The 21,906-nt window shown below is 53.4% G+C and overlaps 1 protein-coding gene across 1 annotated transcript in view; it reads right to left on the bottom strand.

Annotated features, from left to right (window-relative positions):
• Positions 1 to 4,062: 4,062 nt before the first annotated feature.
• The window catches only part of DLG5 (discs large MAGUK scaffold protein 5), a 118,542-nt gene continuing 100,698 nt past the window's right edge, over positions 4,063 to 21,906 (bottom strand). Inside the window, exons 21-32 of the mRNA XM_065894206.1 lie at positions 20,001 to 20,163; positions 19,692 to 19,825; positions 18,851 to 18,997; positions 17,275 to 17,458; positions 16,537 to 16,685; positions 15,460 to 15,630; positions 14,354 to 14,550; positions 8,257 to 8,400; positions 7,867 to 7,994; positions 6,476 to 6,585; positions 5,657 to 5,766; positions 4,063 to 4,166 (exon numbers count right to left, since the gene is read on the bottom strand). Of these exons, the coding sequence (XP_065750278.1) occupies positions 4,063 to 4,166; positions 5,657 to 5,766; positions 6,476 to 6,585; positions 7,867 to 7,994; positions 8,257 to 8,400; positions 14,354 to 14,550; positions 15,460 to 15,630; positions 16,537 to 16,685; positions 17,275 to 17,458; positions 18,851 to 18,997; positions 19,692 to 19,825; positions 20,001 to 20,163 (1,741 nt within the window). The remainder of the gene's footprint in view (positions 4,167 to 5,656; positions 5,767 to 6,475; positions 6,586 to 7,866; positions 7,995 to 8,256; positions 8,401 to 14,353; positions 14,551 to 15,459; positions 15,631 to 16,536; positions 16,686 to 17,274; positions 17,459 to 18,850; positions 18,998 to 19,691; positions 19,826 to 20,000; positions 20,164 to 21,906) is intronic.

Genomic DNA, 21,906 nt, shown 5'->3' with positions numbered 1-21,906 from the left:
CAGTGTGTGCTCGAGGCCCAGTGTTTTCAAAACCACACACGACATTGTTTCAAAACACCTCCACTGGGGGTGAAAATAGAAAAAAGCAAGGAAATCACTAAACCACAAGTCAGTACAGTGCTCACTTTGGGGGAAAAGGTGGAGAATTCAGCTACTGTTGGGTGTTAAGATGGCTTCTACAGTAGTGGTAGTGTTCCTTAACAGTGGACGTGCTGTCCATTTTATTATTCTTTAGACCGTATATTTATACTGTATATGCTCTTTTGTATGTTTGACACATTTCACGGTTGAAAAAAAAGATACAAACTCATAATAGCAAGGAGAACTGAAGGGGAACACCATCAAGAAGCCAGAGACTACATTCTGGAAGGTATGAGCACATGAAAAAAAGAGCATGCATGATTGAAATAAGGTCCAGGAAAGCCACAGGGAGAAGAGCAGCAGAAAGGTGCAGGGGAGAAGGCCCGGCGGTCCGGGCTTGGGCCTCAGAGCCCCATCCCCTGCAAGAAGACGATCGCCCCCATGCCGGCCACACTCCCAGCTGTGAGATCATGCTTGCTCTGCACCCCACCCAGCAATTCCTCGTTATTTCTCTCCGTCCGTCCTTGGCATCCGTGACCAGGGTGGCCCTCTGCCCTGTCAACCCCTAGAGGGGCGGCAGCTCAGCTTCCCAGCCCCAAACTCCAGTTGTCCAGCCACTTTGGTCAGCCTCAGAGCCTTGTTCCAGCCAGAGAGGCCCAGGACTTTGGGCCAGTGCTCCCGGTCCAGACCCCTTCGGCTTCTGCTCCTACGCATTAGGTGTCAAGGACTCCTCCAGTCTCAGAAAGTCACGTGTGACGAGGCTCCCAGAGCTGGGGTTTTGCTCAGGCTCTGCAAGGCCAGGAGGGAAGTCCCACTCCGCGCCCGTAACTCAGGTGTCAGCATGGGAGGGGGCCTCAGAGGTCATCTCGTCTGCACTGTCTTTGGAGGCCCAGGCGAGATCTGTCCAAGGCCTCAAGGCTGGAGTTGAAAGTCAGCTGTGCCTTTCCAGAAGGATCTGAGTCTGTGTAAGACAGACGCCAACTGGGGGCAAAGGCTGCGCGCCTTCAGCCCCTGCCTGGGCTCTGCACGGTTTAGAGACACACAACTGCACACCCGCGCCAACCCAGTGCCACTCAGCGGTGTCCCAGGGGCAGCCCTGCAAGGCCTCAGCGCATCCAGAAACAAGCAGTCTATGAGCTCAGCGACCTAACTGCCCTCCGTTTGAAGAGGCGTAGCGGTTTTACCCTGCAATTGTAAAAGAAAACCAAGTTGCCCGTAGAAAACTTGGAAAGTACAGAAAAGTCTAAAGAAGAAAATAAAAATCACTCATAATGCAACAAGTGTGAGCTGCTATGGCTTTGGCATCGTCATGGACCTCTTTTAAAAGAAACCATTTCCTCAAACGAGCATTTGTTGGGTGGGTCACAGGATCCAGGCCGCGGCACATGCCCTCCTCCCCCAAGGTCAGTGCTGAGTTTGTCAAGAAGATGTAGGCGACCCTGTGGCTGGCTTCACGCAGGCCGAGGAGCGGCGGGCTTGGGACCCGGCCGGCTGCACAGGCCCTCCCCTCCTCTCCACGGCCACAGTCCGACGCAGCTCGGCAACTCCTGTGGCTGCAGGCAAGGCCAGAGGGACCTGCAGGTGAGACTGCAGGGTCCACAGTGGAGCTGCACCCGTGGGCCATGACCAGGGAGGCACTGGCGCTGAGTCGGCCCCTGCTGGCCCAGCCTCTGGCGCAGCGTGAGGCTTTTCCACGAGAGTCTGCCCTCAAGCTCCTCCGAGCAAACAGAGCAGAGGAAGAGGGCTCTGCTCTGACCTGGGTCTCGGGGCGCTAGAGAGGCAGCCCTGGCCTCCTGGCCAATTCTCCCAGCCTCCCTGCCACCCTGGAACAGACTTTCAGGCCCAAAGTGGCTACCCAGGAGAGCCGTGGGTGGTCTCGCACTACAGCCCCTGGGCCAGGCTCGGCCTTCTTCACCCCGGGGGCCCGGTCTGGGCCTCACCCCCTGGCAGACAGGGACTCGACTGAGAACACGAGGGGACACTGGCGTCCTTCAAACCCCCTTGGCTTCTCTGGGCCCAGCCCAAACCTGCATATCTGAATGGGAGCCCCCAGGGCAGCATGTGAATCTTGCACAAATCAGCTGCCGGGCCGCAAGCACTACCCACAGCTCTGCTGGATAGAGGGACACATGGGAGAGAAGGAGGGAGTCAGAGGGGCTGAGGCCACAGGTAAGAGGGGCTCCTGACCATCGTGAGAGCTGGCGAGAACCTCACGTGGCGGCCAATTCCAGCCACCTGCCGCGGGGGAGGAAGGCTGCCTCAAATTTAGCAACAAAGAGAGGGCAGGAGGCAGGGAAAGGTGGAAACTCAATGAATGCAGGTCTCCTCACCACAACAAGTTACAGAAATTGACCTTTATTTATTGTACTAAAGTCTGTTTAACTTTCGATACAAAGGAAGGTTTTAGTACAGAAAATCCCAGTCTGTCCGAACAGTACCTGTGCACACTGTACCATCACCGTCCCACCCCCGCCGCCCAGAGCAGCAGCCCCGCAGGGCGCCAGTGAGACCCCTCGACAGCCTGCAGGGGGTCCCAGTTGTCTGAGCCAGAACGCGTGTACCTGTGAAACGAAGGGCAGCACTGAGGACTGAAACGTGTCTCTTTTCCAACAACTGTGCAAGAAAATATATCCCTTTTTTAAAAAAATGTCACTATGGCTAAACTATAATCTAGTGTCTAGAATTACAAAGAATAAAATGAAATCAGCGATTTCTTGCTAGTAAAATGAAATGTTAGGAACAGTATTAAAATAGAGGTCCTACCCCAGTGACACTTACCCGGAGCCCCGTACAGTACCTATTATTAAGAGGACGCACAGTTTAAGGAGGAACCAGATCAAACCTTCAGCCAGAAACATCCAGCGTCAGAAGCGGTTAAAAAAAAAAAACAAAAAAAAACCAAAAACACACAAACCCCAAACAAAGCCATCCCCGTGGAGCACTGCTCATGCTGTAAGCGCTAGAGCCAAGACTAGATAGATCCCGGTTTCTCTTTTTTTGAGTTTTGACAGTGACTGCACTAATCCTTAAGCTTCTGTAAGGGTTCTCTGCTCAAAGTCTGAAACATGAATGTTTTTATATCAAGTAGAGCTGATGTGCCCGCCCCACTCTAGAGCGCTTAGGAATTACCCTGCAAAATCTGCACTGGTAAAGGCTGTCACTATTCACAGAACCTAAAGAGACCCAGTGGCATGCATCAGCCCCAGCCTAACACCCTGCCTGGAACCGGCTGCGTCACAGTGAACCCATGAAGCTCCGAGGACCAGAGAGAACGCTGGAATCATGGATGCAGGTGGACGAGAAGAGGACGCAGAGGGCAGGAGACAAAGTCTGAGGGACACGTCCGCGAGACGGGCCCAAGTCGCCCTCCTCTGTGCAGGAGGGGAATACACTGCCGCCGGAGAGTCTGCCCCACAAAGGCACTGGTTCCGCGCCCGCCGATGGTCGAACCATCAGCACTCGCAGGTCCTTCCAGGAGAGGTGCCACCAAGGAGCATGAAGTCTGTCAAAGCTCTGGTCCCACTGACAAGAACCTCCCAAAGCAAAGCGGCCCCCAGCGAGGTTCCAGAGTCGTCTCGCTGAAAACAGGCACAAAACCAACACCAAAGCGACAGTGAGGAAAAGGGCAGGGGCTGGGCAGCGACAACATGGAGCCGTTCAAGTAAACATAAACAACCAAATACTTAGAAAAGGCTTGTAAACTTGTGATCTGAAAGGTTCTCTTTGCAGCATCTCTGATGAGCTGGCTACGAGAAAGGTTGGTGTCGAGCCCCTCTACAGAGTCTTCTGTCTTACAGCGCACGAGTGAGAGGAATAGAGTCTGCGGCCCTCTGTCTACAAAGGAGGTGCTTCTGGAGTCCTGCTTCATGGATCCTTCCCCTTCACGTTTATATACAGAGACGTCTATCTTTAGTCGCTAAAGAGAGCTGAGCCAGGCAGTCACGCCGGCGGCCAAGCTGCAGCTGTCCCCAGCACCGAGTTCTAGAGAGGGCTGGCTGGGATCCACAGGACTTTATTTTGCTCTTGATTGACCATTGCCAAGATCTGAGCGCAAATGCTCGACAGGGCTCCTCCCTGGACGACCCCTGCAAGAGAGCCCCCAAACACACACGTCATTGGCCCAGAGGAAGACCCCAGGGTGAAGGCAAATAAACACATCTTTTACTCTTCCTGGTGTTCTGCCTGTTTTGAGCTACCTGGCCCTCCTGCCCCACTCCCGCCTCTCACTCTCTTCCATCAGTGAGAAATTGGAAAAGAAAAAATAAAGAGTTGAGTGCAAATCACTTCGGCTTTTTACCTATCCCTCTCAGCAACTGTTCCATAGGATGTTAAAATTTTACGCTCAAATGAAAGCTGGTGTCCCATTTTGCCAGGCTGCCCTGGTCCCTGTAACAGGGCTGACAGGATCTGACCACACACATGAATTGCCAGGCCCCACTGCAATGATGCTCTGGGCTGCTTTGCCTAGTCATGCAATGGGGAGTCCCAGCACACTGGAAGGCAGTCTGGGCTGTGTTGTGATGGTCCAATCGGCAGCAGGATTCTACAGGTGACAAGGTTGGGTCTCGGAAGCTGGGCATCCCATGGCCCAGAGAAGATTCCCAGCAAAGATGATGGAATGTCTCCAGCTCTGGCTCAGGCCTGCTCTGCAGGCTTTCAGCACCACAGCCCGGCAGACACTAGACCAGGGCTCTCTGCGGGATCCACGGAACAGCGCCGAGCGCTGGCTGCTTGCCACAGAAATGGACAGCGAGGGTTTAGAAACTGCTATGGAAATGTGACAGAGTAATTTTACATCTGTTGAATCTTACAAAAAGTCAAGGCTTTTATTTTGTTAAGTTTTGGAGTTTTTAATGTTCTCTTCTCTAGTAACTGTTAATGTATCTGACTGAAAAACTGGCCTGTAATGGACTGGAAATTAAAACACAAACACACATGACACATACGTAGACAGAAGCACCAAGGCTGGGTTTTGAGGCCAAATGTTGCATGAGAAGCACCGAACTAGATCATAACACTCTCCACAAGTTCATTAAAATCACTGTCTCCACCCCTCTGTGGCCACGGTGTTATTATGCCTCCTACAAATGACTGATTTCATGGAAGAGGTTGAAAGTCACCAAGTGAAATGGCAGTTGGTCAGCTGGAACCCTGCTTCTTCTGGTTTGCTTTGTTTCCAAGACCAGAGAGAGTGAAGCTGCAGCTTATCTTCAAACTTCACTGCAAAACTGGCCTGACCTGGAAGGCACTGGGGACAGATGGTCACGGCCACCACCGCCGTGCTACCCGCCCAGGGAACGCTGGAGCTGTGCTACAGGGCGCCTGTGCAGCCGCCACACAGGGCCAGACTGTGACCCAAGGCCAGAATTAGTGGACTTTACCTTTGGACCTGCAACTTCCTGAAGCTGCCCTGGGCCTGCCATCAGACCAGCTGTGACGAAAGTGCTCACTGTGACGGCATCCACCGGGCGCCCCGGAAGTGCGGGCTGTCACCACTTCTAGGAAGGACGTCCTTGGGAAGCCTGCATCCGTCCCCGCCGCCTGCTCCTCCTCTGCAGGCCTGACGCACACCTACCTGTGAAGAACCTGCTGTACTCCTGCTCAATCTTCTGAGCCGTCTCAAACTGCTCTTTGGAATGCCTCTGAGTCACCTTGTCCTTCAGGTAGATGGGGTCTCTCTGCTCCCTGTTGGGACATCCAGAGAACCAGGCTGAGCTTCTCACCTCCCCCCCAGCCCTCCCTCCTCTTTGCTTCTCTGCCCAGAGTAACAGGCGTCTCCACCATCACAGGGACCCCGTGGGCTCCCCTGGTAAAGCACAGCCTGCAGGCTCCACGGGGAGCTCCGGGCAGAGAGGGGCAAGGTGGGAACCCCAGTGTGTGCACACAGAGACCACACACCTCAGCTGGCGCCCGAGTGCAGGTATCAGAAGCCCGGAAGCACAGAAAGGCAAAGTGGAGGAGGGCCTTGGCAAGCCGTTAGCCCAACCCGCACAGAAACTCAAGCCCAGTGGGAGCAAAGGCCCATCCGCATCATGAGGCAGCTCCTGGCAGAGCTGGACCCAGGCCAGGCCACCCGGTTCCTGTGCTGCTGTGAGTGCCCAGCTGAGAGGCAGGAGAAGGGGAAAGGGGCTGGGAGTCAGGAGGGGAGACAGAAAAGCTGGACCTACTCAGGGAGCGGCGGCAGCATCCAAACAGCGCGGAGAGTGGTGTGGAGGGAGGGCTGTACTGGGTTCACATGCCTGGCTCAGTGTGAGATGGGGGCTCGAGGGGGAAGGCCGCTCCTACATGGGATGCCTATTTCAAGGCCAAGGGGCCCCCCCGCCCCACAGCTTTGAGCCAGCAGCGCCTCCCCAGCAAGGCCCCAAGCCAAGCCCCCGAGGAGCCTGTCACCTACTTGATGTGTTTGGCGCTCTTGTAGTGGATGAAGATGACGATGGGGTAGATGTGCATGTGGTGTAGCCGCTCAATGGCGTGGGGGGCGACGTCCAGGAGACAGTGCCGGTTCTGGGGGGAGGGAGAGAGTGAACACCTGGGCAGGTGCGTGGCCGGGGCCTCGGGAGCACTGGACACTCCAGCCTTCCTCTGCTACCGATGGGCCCCACCCCTCCCCTGACACTGCCCTGCCTTGCCCTGTAAGTGAACATACAAGGTTCTACCAACGAACGAGGCAGCAAAACCAGTCTTTCGTTAAGACCACACACGATACACAGAGGGGAAACCTCATCTGGGAAAATCTCTCCCCACAAGCCGTCAGCTGTGGTGATGGTCCAGGCTGGGAACCAGGGCCGAGCGGGGTCTGGACGACCCCACTCCAAACTCCCTTTCCTGCCTTCACCCAGATATAGGAAAGCGCTTCCTAAAGCGCTACCCGACCTGGCCTCAGAAACCTTACTCCTGCCAGTCTGGGCAAAAGAAGATGCGGAGACTCGGTGGGGGGGCTGAAGCAGGGGAGGGGCGAGTGTGGGTCTTTGCATGGCTGTGATTGAAATGCATCCCATGGATCCCCTGAGCCTCCAGGCAGAGTACGAGCCAAAGGCAGGCCACGGGCACCCTGAAAGCTCCACTGAGGGGGTCCACCCTTTGGCAGGCTTCCTGACGTCCTGGGGCACCCCTGACTGGAGCTCGTCCACTTTAACTGGGCAGTCTGCGCTGACAGCTGTAAGAAGTCAACTCCCTCACGTAACAGGAGGGATCCAAAGCCTGGCGGGGTAAACTGACCGCCCAGGAAGGATGCAGCCCAGAAAGCGCCTACATCCTCAGACTTGTGAGCGATGCTTTTCCAAAAGATTTCCCCTCTTCCCCTCATACTACCTGGCAAACAGACCCCGGCGTGTTCACAAGCCTAAAGGCCCATGGCAACGGCTCTTATCCTTGCAGGGTCGTGGCCCTGATGGAAGCCGTGCCCCTGTCCCGAGAATAAGGCACACCAGCTCAGCACACAAGCTCAGCAGAGGCATTCTGAGACCCTGTTGTAGAAAGCCCTGCGAGGGGCCTTTCCTAGAGTTCAAAGCTGTCGTCAGAGCCCCTCAGAGAGGGAGAGGTGACACACGCACAGGGCGACTTTTGCCCAGGACTAGCTTCCTACTCACGAAAGCGGAAGCACAAGAAGCAACGGGGGCCAGCCCCCTGTAGGTTAACTCAGACTAACGGGACACAGGCGAGCTCATGAAGGTCCGAGAGACATGCAGGGCAGATGTGCAAAGGTACAGAGCCCGGACACACACTGGGGTCCGAACCCCGGACTCAGAGAGGCGCCCCCATCCCTTGGTCTGAAGCAACAGGTACCTTTTCTGTGATCTCCTTTATGGAAGCCACTGTGGTCACGTCAAAGTGGCCACTCCTCCGCTTATAGTCGACAAACAGGCAGTCTTTGACGCCCCGCTCGATGGCCTGCTGGGAGGCCTTCATCACCTCTGCAAAGCACAGACACAGGAATCAGGAATGCCCTGGCACCATGAGCCGTCACTGCACGGGCCAGGAAGAACGCTGCGCAGAAGAGACTTTAGGAACCCAGCCCTGCTGCCCTCGCTCCTGGACAAAGAACCAGAGGCTGCACACTGATCTGAGCCAAGTCCAGGGGACTCTGAAACATCCTGGGATCCATGCCCGGGAACAGGGGGATGAACACAAACACAGGGACAGACACAGCCCAGCAGGCACGTGGGCATCCCTTACCAAGGGGGCATCTGCAGAACTTGCCGGGCACCTCATTCACGAGCATTTCCTTCACCACATCCAGTAAAGGCCCCAGGATCAAGACGGGCCTCAGGGAAGTGCAGTCCACCTTCTGGACCCGCTGATAGGCAAGGCTTACCGAATCTGAGGGAGAGAGGGGAGCAGTGTCACGGACACCCACCTGGAGCAGAGGGAGGAAGGGGAGGGGCTGGGGACCCACGGCTCCCCTGACCTTGCTTTTACCCCAGGAAGGCCCACCTCCTTCACTCCACAAATCCGGAGCCAGCTACCCTGGTTTGTCTGGGACTTGCCCAGTTGTAGCACTGAGAGTCCCATACCCCGGGCACACCGGGGCCCGGCCGCTCCTGGAGTCCAGCACAGTGTCCCTGCTCCACGGACACCCAAGACACTGCAGCACTTCATCCCGCTCAAATGCTTCCGTGTGTGTCCAATGCGCCCTCTCCTCACCCCTAGTATATATTCTCTGCTCTCTAGAGAGGCAACCTCCCCTGAGGTAGGTGTGGTCATGTGACCCAGGCCTGCCCCGTGGGGTGAGCAAACTCTCCCCCTTCCCATGAGCTGAAATGGACAGGACCGGGTGCAGTGAGCCAGCTCTGATCCTGCAGATGAGAACAACCCTCAGGAAATGACAGAGCCACAGGACAGAAGGGACCTGGCTCCCTTATGATCCCCAGAACAGAGCTGCCTCCCAGGGATTCCCCCCACCAGCTCAGACTTTTATGTGGCAGGGAAATAAGCTTCTTATCACACTTCAGCCTTTGTTGTCTGGTCTCAGTTACAGCAGTCAAACCAATATCCTAGTTGATAGATGTAGTAAAAACCTCCCCTTCCACCAAATGAATAAAAAAAATCCTTGCAGGAAGTGACCGCCTAAAAATCAGCAAGCAAATATCTTCTTGGCACCTCCCCTGTACCAACGCTGTGCCGGCATCTCGGAAACACTTTTAAAAAGAGTAGAAAGCACAGTCCCTGCCACTGCAGAGCTCATGCTCTAACCAGGCTCACCGACAGCAACAGGTAAGAGACAAGACAACCATACAAGAGTTGCCTGCCAGCTCCAGGCATCGGGACAAGAAGGGAGTGGCGATGAGGAGGGCCAGAGCTGAGGGGAGACGGGTCGCCTGAGGTGGGCTTGTGAGGAAGGGTCAACGAGAGGTCCGGCCCGGAAGGCCCGTGACTAGGAGATGAAGGAAGACGGACCAGATGGCAGAGCTTTAGAGGTGAACACACAGGGGGGTGCTCGGTGCAGCCTCAGCTCCACAAATGCCGAGCTCACAGGCAGAAGCGCACATATTTTTTTGGTCTGATGATTATCCAGGCACGTCTATATCGCTTCCTATACAGCATTTCTCAACCTGGTGACCAGGTGATCCGTTATTAAAGCAGGGGGAGGGTTTGGTGATCACATTCACTGTCCAAGACCCCCGCATACTTGTGACTGAAGGCTCTGTGGAGTCCCAGGGCAAAGAACTTCCTCCAGGAAGAGATAAAAACACCCCCTCTTTTAAAACTTTGAACATTACAGATAAAGCCAGGCATCCTCTCCAACACCTCTTCTCCAGTCCTGGTCATCAACAGTTTCCTCATAACCACCGTCATAGTTGGTTATAAGGATATAAAGTACATCCTCTTCCAGGTGTCATTCTCACATGTTGACTTTTACAGGCTCAGAACACCTAGAAACTATGTTATGTATGTCCACGTGCTCAACAAAAATGACAAGATACATTTTGTATCATGATACATGCAAAAATACAGGACACATGCAACATTCCGCAACTCCCTCTTCTACTCAGTCTTATGCTTCCGAACCGCATCCCTGGTGATGCACATTGATCTCCCTAACTCCTTCTGAACACCCTACGGGATGGATGCCCTGCACCTATTTATCCATTTCCCTGTGTACGGACACTAAGTCACTATGTCTTCAACTTAACTTGAACAGAATCATCTTCTCCCCTAATGATTATTAACATTCCACACTGAGGGGCACCAATTTAGAAGATTCCTTTTCCTCCCCGAATAATCTGCTCTGTCGGAAGTCCTCATAGTTACAGAATCATCGGGGGCTACAGAGCATCTCGCAAGCACTAAATCCAACAAGAGTCAGAGGTCCAGAGAAAATAAAAAACTCCCTGGGAAGGGTAAATATACAGACAAATAGACAATCTGGAAGTAACCTAATGTAGTTATGAAAACTGCTTTTAAAACTGGTATAGATATTAAAACCACAAGCATAAAGGTAATAATAAAACTACACTAATGTTCACATAATGTAAAAAGGATGTAATTGGTATCATCCATAACATAAAGGGGGTGGGGGGGTCGGGATCCCAGAGATGTAAAGTAGAGTTTTTATATAGGATTGAAATTAAGCTACCATCAGTTTACAATGAATTGTTATAACCTTAAGATGTTTTATGTAACTGCAGTGGTAACCAAAAATAAAATATCTATAAAATATACACAAAGGGAAATGAGAAGGGAATCAAAACATGTCACTATAAAAATTTTTTAAAAATCAATGAAATACAGAAGGCGGCAGCCAAGGAGGAAAAGATAGACAAAAAAGCAACAAGACATACAGAAAACAACTAACAAAATGGCAATAGTAAGTCCTTCCATATCAGTAATTACTTTAAATATAAATGGATTAAATGTCCCAATTAAATGACGTAGATTGGCTGAATGCATAAATAAAAAAGATCCAACTATATGCTGTCTACAAGAGAATCACCTAAGCTCTAAGGTCATTCATAGGCTAAAAGTGAAAGGATAGGAAAAAAAATAATTCATGCAAACAGGCACCTAAAGAGAGCAGGGGTGACCACAGCTGTATCAGACAAAATAGATTTTAAGACAAAAACTGTCACAAGAGACAAAGAAGGACATTATAGCATGATAAAAGGGTCACTTCTCCAGACAGATACAACGATCATAAACATATATGCACCCAACAGCAGACTTCCCAAATAAGTGAAGTGAACACTGATGAAACTGAAGGGAGAGACAGACACCAACACAGTATTAGTAGGGGACTTCAATACCCCACTTTCAGTTATGGATAGTACAACCAGACAGAAGATCAATAAGGAAACAGCGCTTGAACAACACTACAGACCAACGGACCTAACGGATTCCCCCCTAGAGCCTCCACGGGAGTGTGGACCTGCCAGCACCTTGATCTTGGCCCAGTGGTACTGATTTTGGACTTCTGGCTTCCAGAACTGTGAGAGAATAAATGTATGCTGTGCTGACCACAAAGCTTGTGACATTTGTTACAGCAGCCCCAGGAAACAGATACACAATGAAAGCCAGAAGACAATGAATTATATCTTTAAAATGCGTAAGTAAAATATCTACCAATCTAAAATTCTATATCCAGTGAAAAATCTCCACAATGATGGGAAAATAGACCAAAAAAAACAAAAAATTAGAGAATTTGTCACCAACAAACCTGCATTACAAGAAATGCTGAAGGTCACCATAACATCAAGAAAATGGTAGTTATATGAGGTAAAGGATGTGTTAAACTAACCTTATTGTGGTAAACCGTTTTCAACATATACACCTATCAAATTATCATCCTGTACACCTTAAACTCACACAATATTATGTGCCAGTTATATCTCAATTAAGATGGAAAAAAAAGAAATGCTGAAGGGAGTGTTCAGCTGAAAGAAAAGATCAGAAGGAAAGAGAACTGCAGGAAGGAATGAAGAATAATGGAGAGGATAAATATAAGTGAATAACTGACATGCAAATCAGTAACACTGTTGGATTTAAAATATATGTAAAATGAAAATGATAATGCAAAAGGTGGGGGGGAGGTAAAGAAGTCGTCACAGTGCTCTGATGTTTTAGAATTAATAGAGAAGCGGTCAAAGCAACGATTCATGTTAGCAGTAGGTCAGAGATATATATCATGAGGGTTGCTGGAATCTACCCCCTCCCACCACCAAAGAGTAAAACAAAATGATTAACTAAAAACTAACAGATGGGGGGACAGAATAATAAAAATGCTTGATTAATCCAAAAGGAAGAAAAGGAAGTGAAGGGAACATAAAACAGGCAGGACAACAGAAAACAAACTGGAAGACGGTAAATATATCAGTCATGATTTAATCAGTGATTAAACACTCTGATTAAACAAGCAAGATTGTCACAGGTGTGTTCAAATTGTGAAAACGCCTCAGGATGTACACTTTTCTGTAGATGTATGTGCGCTTTTCTATACATATATTATATCTCAATAAAATGAAAAAAGATGAAGTATCACAGTGGGTTGAAAAAACCCTACATGCTGCCTACAGAGCCACATAAATATAAAGCTACAGAAAAGTATAAAAGGATGGAAAAAGACAAACTATGCAAACACTTAACCAAAAGAAAACTGATGTGTTAATAATACTTAAACAAAATAGACTTTAAGGCCAGAAACATTTCTAGACATAAAGAAGGACATAATGATAAAAGAGTCAACTTAACAGTAAGATATAACAATTTAGAAATAACAATTTAAAGACCACTTCAAAATACATTAATGAAAGAAAAGAAAAAATAACCCACTGAAGAACTGAAAGGAAGGCTAGACATATGGCTGTTTCCCAAAGACATCCACTAGACATACACCAGATACACCAGAGATGGTATCTACAGAAGAAAAAGGAAGGGAGAATCAAGCAGCTATTACTGCCAAAAGGTGAAGAGTCTATTTTACATTTAAAAATGTAAAAACCCACTCTTAGCTCGAAGGCCATATAAAAACAGCCAGACTTGACCCATAGGCTATGGCTTGCCAACCCCTGTCCTCACTGACAGTGACCTGCGGGCCATGAACAAAGGTGGGACTCACTCAACTCACTGTGACTAAGGCCCTAACTGAAACAATAAATAAGGAAGGAGAGGAGGAGGAAACCAGCTGTCCCACCTTCTGAGGCCCACTGCCACCTCCACACCCTGCTAGCAGGGAGGACACACCTTCTAGGACAGTGGACACACACGGGGGTCCTCGGAGCAGCATTCACAGGAGGCTCCTGCTTCACAGGACAAATGAACCCTTCCACCGGGCAATCTGCCGAATGATGTCTGATGCTGCCTAATACGCAACTCCAGGACTGGGTCAGCACCTGGCCCTGGGAGGATCTTGGAAGAATGGACACAGGAGGGGACTTCCCTGGTGGCGCCGTGGTTAAGTATCCGCCTGCCAATGCAGGGGACGCGGGTCAGATCCCTGGACCGGGAAGGTCCCACATGCCACGGAGCAACTAAGCCCGTGCGCCACAACTACCAAGCCTGTGCTCAAGAGCCCGTAAGCCACAACTACTGAGCCCACGCACCACAACTACTGAAGCCCGCACGCCTAGAGCCCGTGCTCCGCAACAAGAGAGGCCACCGCTGTGAGAAGCCCGCGCGCCGCAACTAGAGAAAGCTTGCGTGCAGCAACGAAGACCCAACACGGCCAAAAAAAAATAAGAAAAAAAGAATGGACACACACAGGAGTAAGGCCAAACACGGCCAAAGATCTGCACAGTGGCCCTTGGTCACCAGCAAGCAGCCAGTAATAACCTAAAAACAAACTGGAAGCAATGCACTGGGCAGAGACTGCATTTTGCACACCCAGTACCCATCTTTTCTTTATTCCTTACTAACAGAACCTGCATTACTGAAGCCAGCAGGTCACCAGTGAAAGTCCTGCCTTCTCAGCCTCCCTCGCAGACTGAGCGGCCAATGAGGAATAAGTGGGAGACCAAGGGTGGGGTTTCCAGGTAAGCTGTTTAAAGAGGCACACTTTTGCCGTGCCCCTTCCTCCTCCCTGCTGCCTGAACGTGGACGTGATGGCAGAAGCTGCAATGACCATGGGAAGACCTTGAGGATGGAAGCCACACCCTACAGGTGGTAGACACTCTGAAGACAGTAGCACCGCCATCCCAACCCAGACACACATCCCTGGATCAGTTACGTGTGAAAGCAAAGCAAACTTCTATCTTGTTTAAGTTACTGTGGTGAGGCTCCTGTGGTCAACAGCACACCTCATCCTGCGAGCCTGCTGGAGAAAGCCAGCCCAGCCACTTGCCTTCAAAGAGTGGAATGGAGTCGTTGGAAAAGGTGTCCAAGGCAAGGAGGTCTCTCCCATCTTTGGACCCGCTGCGTTTATGCTTATGTTTCCTCCGAAAGAAGGACCTGCGTGCAGCCGCCGAGAGCGTCTTTGCGGTGGTGTTGTCATCCTTGACTTCAGACATGCTGAGCCTCCGGGAGAATTCTTGGTCCATCCTGTGGACAAGAGTTCAGCAGTGCTGCGGAGGGCCCAGGGACCATCACCTCCCCGCATGCCCAGCCACGAGGAGAGCCACAGCTGGGACTCCAGGCTCCTCCCACATTCTCTACAGGTTTCCTGGCCGCTTCACCACCCACGCTACTGAGGACGCCATGGTGCCACTGCTGTGAGGGTGATACACACACACCAGTGCTGGGCAAGCTCTCAGAATACAGGGCCACCTCCTAGAGTCAGACGAGGGTCAGAAGGAGCTGCTAAGACAGCCTTCACGCGTGACCACTACAAGTTATGCCTCCTGCCACCAAGAGGAACGAAGCACAGATAGACACTGTAACACAGGAAGAACCTTGAAAAACATCATGCCAAGGATAAGAAGCCAGTCAAAAAAGACCATGTGCTATATGACTCCATTCACGTGAAAGTCCAGACAGGGAAGTCTACAGAGACAGAACGATCAGTGGTCGCTCAGGGTTGACAGGAGGGGGCAGGGCAGACAGAAAGACAAGGCGGGGCAGCTAACGGGGCTTCTGCCTGAGGTGACGAAAATGTTCTCAAATTGACTACGGTGATGGTTGCACATCTGTGAAAATACTAAAAGCCAGTGAACTGTACACTTTGGGTAAATTGTATGGTATGTGAATTGTGTCTCAACAAACCTGTTAAAAACAAAAGAGTGCTGTCCCCTAAGTTGCCCCTGTGCTTCTGTACAGCACTGACTTAAGTACAGCACTGACCTACACTAGGACCAAAACTGCTTTTCGGACAAGCAATCGTGGGAAAACGTACAGACCAGAAGCTGATACGAGCATCAGTATAAACCCCCACGAGCCCCAGCCCGCATCCCACGGGGCATCCCCACAGGTGCCGCCCGCCCCAGCCCCAGGCCCAGACTCGCGAACACTCACACGTATTTGCTGGGAATCTGCCCGCGCTGGATCTTCTGGGCATTCTCATCCAGCTGCCAGGCCGTCCAGGACCCAAATGAGCCCTGGGGCAAGGTGTCATCCACGTAGAGGATGTCATCTTTCTTAAAGCTCAGCTCATGCTCCACCTCTGCCAGCCGCTCATAGAGGGCCCTGGACCGGGCAATGGAGAGGGCAGGTCAGGCCGCTGGCCACCCTTTGCAGCCATTCTCCTAGAGCCGCTCTCCTGCTCTGAACTTCCCCCAGACCGCAGAGGCTGATCAGGACCAGCCTCTCCCCAGCCTCGCAGTGGTTCCCAAAGAGGGGAGCCCAGGCTCTACATGACAGGACAGAGACTGCCCTGTCCTCCCCCGAGACCAGGCTCCCTGGAGACAAGGGCTGCCTCATGCCCATCACATAAAAGACTTCTTGCCAAGGACCAAGGCTGTTATCTCCATTCCAGATGGGCCTTTCCCATTTGCGTCCCTCCCCTGAGTCAAGGCTGACGGTTCCTACAGACTAGAAACTTCCCAGAAGGGAAACATGCCATCCTCAACGGAGGAGGGGTTCCCTAGAGACAGGGACCCCCCCACCCCGACCTCACGGTACACGGTCGATCAGTGCTTTCCATTCTCGTGTGGCCTCAGATCTTAGGGGACATGAAGAAAGCTGAGCACCTCCCAGAAAACGCCCGATGCCTGCCTCAGACACACACTGCATATAGTACTTCGGGGTACCGTGGATGCCTTGACACCCACACACGCTGCAGAAGGATCTGCAGACCTGGGTCAGAGGAGTCCGGGAGAGGAGCCTAGCCCACAGGAAAGTGAGGCTCTGTGGTCTCAAACTTCCCCACCAGGCCCTAAACCCTAAAGAGGGAGCCCATCTGGCCCTGGGAGCTTTCGAGGGTTTTTCTAAGTCATAAGCATCTCGTCGTGAGCTTCCAATTTGGGGCCCAAGTAATAATGCTCACGGCCCCACCCTCTGGGGGCAAGAAACACGGGGACATTCACAGGGAACAGCCTTCACCGAAAGCCCCTCCCCTAGGCCCAAGTCCCCGGCAACCCTGGCCACTGGTACCTGATATAGAAGCTGTCGCCAGGCAGGCCCTTGACCTTGGTGAACTCCTCAGGGCGGTACTGCACCTTCAGGCGGACGCTGTCCTTGGGCTTCAGCATCTCCACATAGACCTCCTCCACCGTCTTGTTGCGCACGTCCAGACCACCGTACTACCCAGAGACGGAGGACTGGGGTCAGAGGGCAGAAGCTGGGCATCTTGGGCACCCGCGAGAGGCCAGGTGTAGGGTAAGGGTGAGACTCAGCATCCCGTTCACTGGGCATCCATCTGCCCCACCTCCGCAGGTAAGGCTGAGTCCTCTGTCGAGTGTCTGCTCTACCCTCAACAGCTGCTCCCAGGAGAAACCCTGTTCTAGTCCCCCCGCAAGTAAGGCTTATTGGAAACACAGCCCTTCACCTCGCTTATGCTCCTTGCTATCTTTGAGTACCTACGACCCACCTCCCCCACCCAACAGGAGACCCAATGAGCGGGAGATGGCCCTCGCCATCAGACCAGTCTTGAGTCCTCCCACTGACAACAGCAGAGCATCTCCCCTCCGGACACCAGTGCCCAAGCCAGGGCCCCCCTGCCTGCTTCCCCATGATCTACCCAGCAGGGGTCTGGGCAGCATCCAACACCCACACACAGCGGTCGCCAGCAGAGGCTGTGCTCCTCCACCTCCTGTGCCAACTGAGACGGCGGCAAGCCCGACGTGTGGGCGGAGAGCAGCCCGGCTGCTGCTCAGAGGGCGCAGAACTCACCTCAAGGATGAGGTCCCCAGGCACGAGGCCGTCGGGGCCCTTGGCAGGACTGTCGTCCTCCACCTCGGCCACGAACACCCCATGCAGGTTCCCACCACATAAGTGCACGCCAAGCTCCAGCTGGGACTTCTTAATGAGAACAACTCGTGGTTCTGGGGTCTTCTTGGTGGCATCTCCCACCATCCTTATGGGGGGGAAAATGAAGCTCTTCAATTGTGCACAGGGAGGGAGGAAGACATGAGAAAGATGAAACAGTGGTGACGCCCTAACCGTTTTCTGCTGCCCGCCCCCCGCCACGGTCTCACGAGCTCTCAGAACCATAGGAGCCGGGAGGCGGGCCGACACAGCCTCTAGTTCTAGTGACCCGGTTTGTAGGCAGGATGCTGAGGTTTGGTAGAGGTGAACACATGACCCCGGGTCACAAAGCCACTTGGGAACAGAGTGGAAATCAACACCCCTGCCTTCCAGCCCAGCTGTCCATCACACACCATGGGCTATGTCTTGCCCACGTGGACTGCACTTGTTTTCCTAACTCTATTCTCCTGCAGAGAACTGCAGAGCCAGGCTCACCATCCAGGGCACAACTCATCCAGCAAATGTTTACTGAGCCGCTTCTATGGCCCAGAGGGCACTAAACCAAGAAGCAGGGCCCCTTGCCATCAAGGAACTCACAGCACAGGGACACTGAAAGGCTGGCAAACAAACTGAGTGAAGGAGACGGGACAGCAACGGAACCGAATGAGCAGGACCTCAGCAGGGGAGCCAGCCGGTGACGAAAATTTTGCTGCAGGTAAGTGTAGCCATAATGGGCACAGTGAACGGTCACAAGTAGGAAAGCCCTGAAGATGTCCCAGCTTCCAGCCTCAAGCTTCTGTGAACAGTCCATTAAAGTCGTACCCGAGAAAGGGCTCTGTCCAAGACTGAAGAGTGACTGCCTCAGGACCCAGCCTGTGTGACCCTCCCCCACCTCCCCCGCCAGCTCCTGCCCACACTAATGCCGCTCCCTCCTCCGGACATCTCTTCACGCTCGCCCTTTGCACGGCTAACCCCTCCTCATCCTGTGATGAGCTGTGGCTTAGCCGTCACTGCCCTGCCATGCTCCTCATGACTGACCCATCGTGGCCCCTGGCGCCCCTCCCAGCACTCTGGCCATGCTGCACATGCCTGGACACTGGGCTGCCACCCTCAAACCTAGAGCTCCTTGGGGGCAACACTGCTGTTGATGGCCAGAACCTGGGGCCTGGCTGGGGGATGACCGTGGGATTCTGTCTAAGGACAGAACCAGAAAACAAGTGAGTGAGAAAAGGAGGAGAGAAAGAAAAAAGGCAGAGCTAAGAATGAGTCAGTGAGAAAACGAGAGAAAAAACGGGAGAGAGGGCAGGACGGAGGGAGGAAAAAAGAACTGGCGTGCTCCCCACCCCAAATCCTGACAAGCCGGTGTGCCGTCTGCAGTGCAGGGCGGCGCTGGGACCCACGTCCCTCAGAGGATGTGTTTGGGCCCCAACAATGACCCCCCGGACCCACCCCACTCAGCCAAGGCGCACGGATGGAAGGCTCATGGCATGCATCTGCTGACCTGGAGCTGGGGGTGCTCTGCTTGGCCGGGGGTGTGCCAGGGCCCTCGTCCTGCTCCATCAGTGGGTCAATGACAGAGGGATGCTCCGGGGTGGTGGCACCGCTGCCCTGGAGAGTGGAGTGGGGACTGACAGGGTCCAGGTGGGAGCTGGGGACAGAGGACAGGAAGAGTGAGGAGTAGCATGCAGCCGGCCGGAGCCACCCCATCTCTGGTGGTGACCGGGTCTGGGACGTGAACAAGGACCAGGTCACGCAGCTCTGTGACCCGAACCCTGAGGAGAGCAGGCGCCTCAGGAGCCTGGACTCGGTCACCCAGCTGCAGGATCTGCCTGTCCTCAACTCGGGGACCCTCTGCAAAGGGGTCAGCCTGGGGACCCATGAATTCACTGTTCTCTTTTCCTCTGCATGTGCATTTCAGCCCTTCCCTTCACAGGCGCTGCACGGCAGGGGCACGTCTCACCCTTTCCTCACCTGTCCTGCCACCCACAGCACAGAGGCAGACGGGGGCAGGTGTCCAGTGTCTGCTCGTGGAGCGGGGCCAGACCACTCTGTGGGAGCGTCCGCCCGGGGCCGCAGCTCCTGCCTGCTCCACATACCCATGCCGGGGCTCCCTGCTGCACGCGGGACCCAGCCACCTGTTTCCACACCCTATTTCAGGAGGGAAAACCATCCCTCCATACGTCCCTTCTCCAAAACCCAGGGCTGGTCGATTCCTCTCTCATGGCAGCGGAATCCCCAGAATTTGCAGCTGGCACGCAGGTCTCCCCACAGCGAGCCACGCACCCGCCGCACCCGTCTCTCTTCCTGCGGCCCCCGTGCCCCCTAGGAGGCCAGGGCCTCACCTGGACCGGGAGTGGCCGCTCAGCTGGTGCATGTGTGGGTTGTACTGGGCCAGGATGGTGATGGTGTCGCACTGCTGCCCGATGATGAGGCGGGCCTGCTGCTCCGTGGCGCTCCGCAGGTTTATGCCATTGAACTAGGAGACACCGGGAGCGGGCTCAGTGATGGGAGAGGAGGGCGTGGAGGAGGGCGTGGAGGAGGGCCTGGGCACTGGGGAGGGGAGGGGAGGGGAGGGGAGGGGAGGGGAGGGGAGGGGAGGGGAGGGGAGGGGAGGGGAGGAGAGGAGGGAGAGGACGGCAGCTCCCGCTCACCTCAAGTAACTGGTCCCCGTACTCAAGGCCGGCCTGGTGAGCGATGCTCCCCCCAGTCACCTTGGAGACATAGACACCGCCCTTCTCCCCGCTCACGATGGAGATGCCCAGCGGCTCCGAGCCCTTCTGCAGCTTCACATGGCGTGGCTCCTCCACGTAGGGCCTTGGAAGAGAGCCAACAGTTTTGGGGACTCAGGCTCAAAGGAAAGGTCTGGGGAAGATCTGAGGTCAGGCATGCAATCACTACGCAGAAAGGGCCAGGGAGCACAGACGCTCCTATGGTGACACAGCTGGATGGGAACACGATGAAGTCCACCTTTGTACGACGGTGATACACAACCGCATGCAATACAGACACGACCCCCCACCCGCGGATGGACACAGAAGCACCCAGTCCCAAAGACACCAAGAAGGGTCTGTGTGAACTATAAACACTGATATCCGCGGGGAAAAGGCACGCAGGTTTCCCTAACAGGAGAGGAGTGGCCTCGCAATGTGCAACGTACAAACCTCCAGTGGGGTCTCAAGACGCCCTTGGGGCAAAAGGACTGCTTTCTGGGGTGATATTCACCCAAGAAGGGGCAACATTAAATATCAGTTTTTATATTTACCAGGACACAGAGGATGCAAAATGATCATGAGATTAAGCTGCTGCAAACCGGAGGCACTAAAAAGGGAGCGGGGAGGCTGGGAGCAAGGCGGCACCATGCACCCACTGGCCCCGGGGAGCCGCCCACCGCACCGCGGGGGATAAGGGGCGCAGGGGGGGCTGGGGTGGGGACCTCCTGTCGGGCCAACCTCACGCTCCTCAGGGAGGAGGACCTGGGCCTGGCAGCCACAGGCAGTCTCAGGAGGGATCTGTGGTGGTGGAGGCATCTGGAAGGTGCAAAAGGTTAGAAAGCAGAGCGGGGGTGATCGGAGGAGGAAGACAACCACAGACGCCTGGAACGTGACAGACAGACAGACAGACAGTTAAGTGACCCCGAGCTGCCAGGCCCCCCGCTGCATGCTGCCCGAGCTCCTCTTCAGGACAAGACTGCAGCCAAAGGCCAGGGGAGGGGACAAGCAGAGCGCCACCCCCGAGGGCTCCCTCCTCCAGAGCACATGTAGGGGAGGGGTGGGGGGGTGGGGGGGTGGGGGGGTGGTCCACGTGCTGAAGGGCAGGCAGGCAGAGGGGGGCCCTTTGGGAGGGAACCCGTACTTTTTAATCTCCCGAATGATTTAAAATTTTTATAATATGCAGAAGAGTTTTGTCAGAACAATAAGGCTGCTTTGTAAAAGAAGTTCATAAAGTATACTTAACACTACAAACAGATTAAGGAGGAAGTTTATGTATGTAAAACAACATAAATAAAGCATGTATTTAAACTGTATATATACATACACACACACCTCAGAAGGTGAAACAACAGCAACTGAACCTCGGGTTGATGAGATTATGTGACTTTTTTTCTTTCTACTTTTCTAGTTTTCCCAGTTTTCTATAATGATAGTTAACTCGAGACTGAGGAAAAGAGGGACTATTTTTAGTAAGTAACCCATTCTTCAGTCAGGTCACACATGTTAAAGTTTATGTCACCTAAGCGCTGTGAAGGCAGGAATCACCGACACTGTCACACACACTCGCTCACACACACACACACCGGTTCTCTGTGCACCGCAGAGAAAGCTAAGGGGATGTCTGAACCGCATGTGATAAGGTCCCTTCTGCTTCTAAGGAGCCCCCTTCAGTGGGGGGAAAGTCTTGTTCTCTCAGTGACCTAAGCTGGGGGGTTCAGTAAAACCTCACACCCCCAGGGCCGGTTTGTGCTCCTGTCTGCACGATGCAGGTGAGGCCATCATGAACACGTCCACGTGAACTGTGCTGACTCCCCTGGGGGCCCAGGTGCCTTGGCGGTTATGGGTA

Source organism: Phocoena phocoena, chromosome 16, assembly GCF_963924675.1.
Source record: "Phocoena phocoena chromosome 16, mPhoPho1.1, whole genome shotgun sequence".
Taxonomy (NCBI): domain Eukaryota; kingdom Metazoa; phylum Chordata; class Mammalia; order Artiodactyla; family Phocoenidae; genus Phocoena; species Phocoena phocoena.
This window is presented reverse-complemented; position numbering and strand designations above follow the sequence as displayed.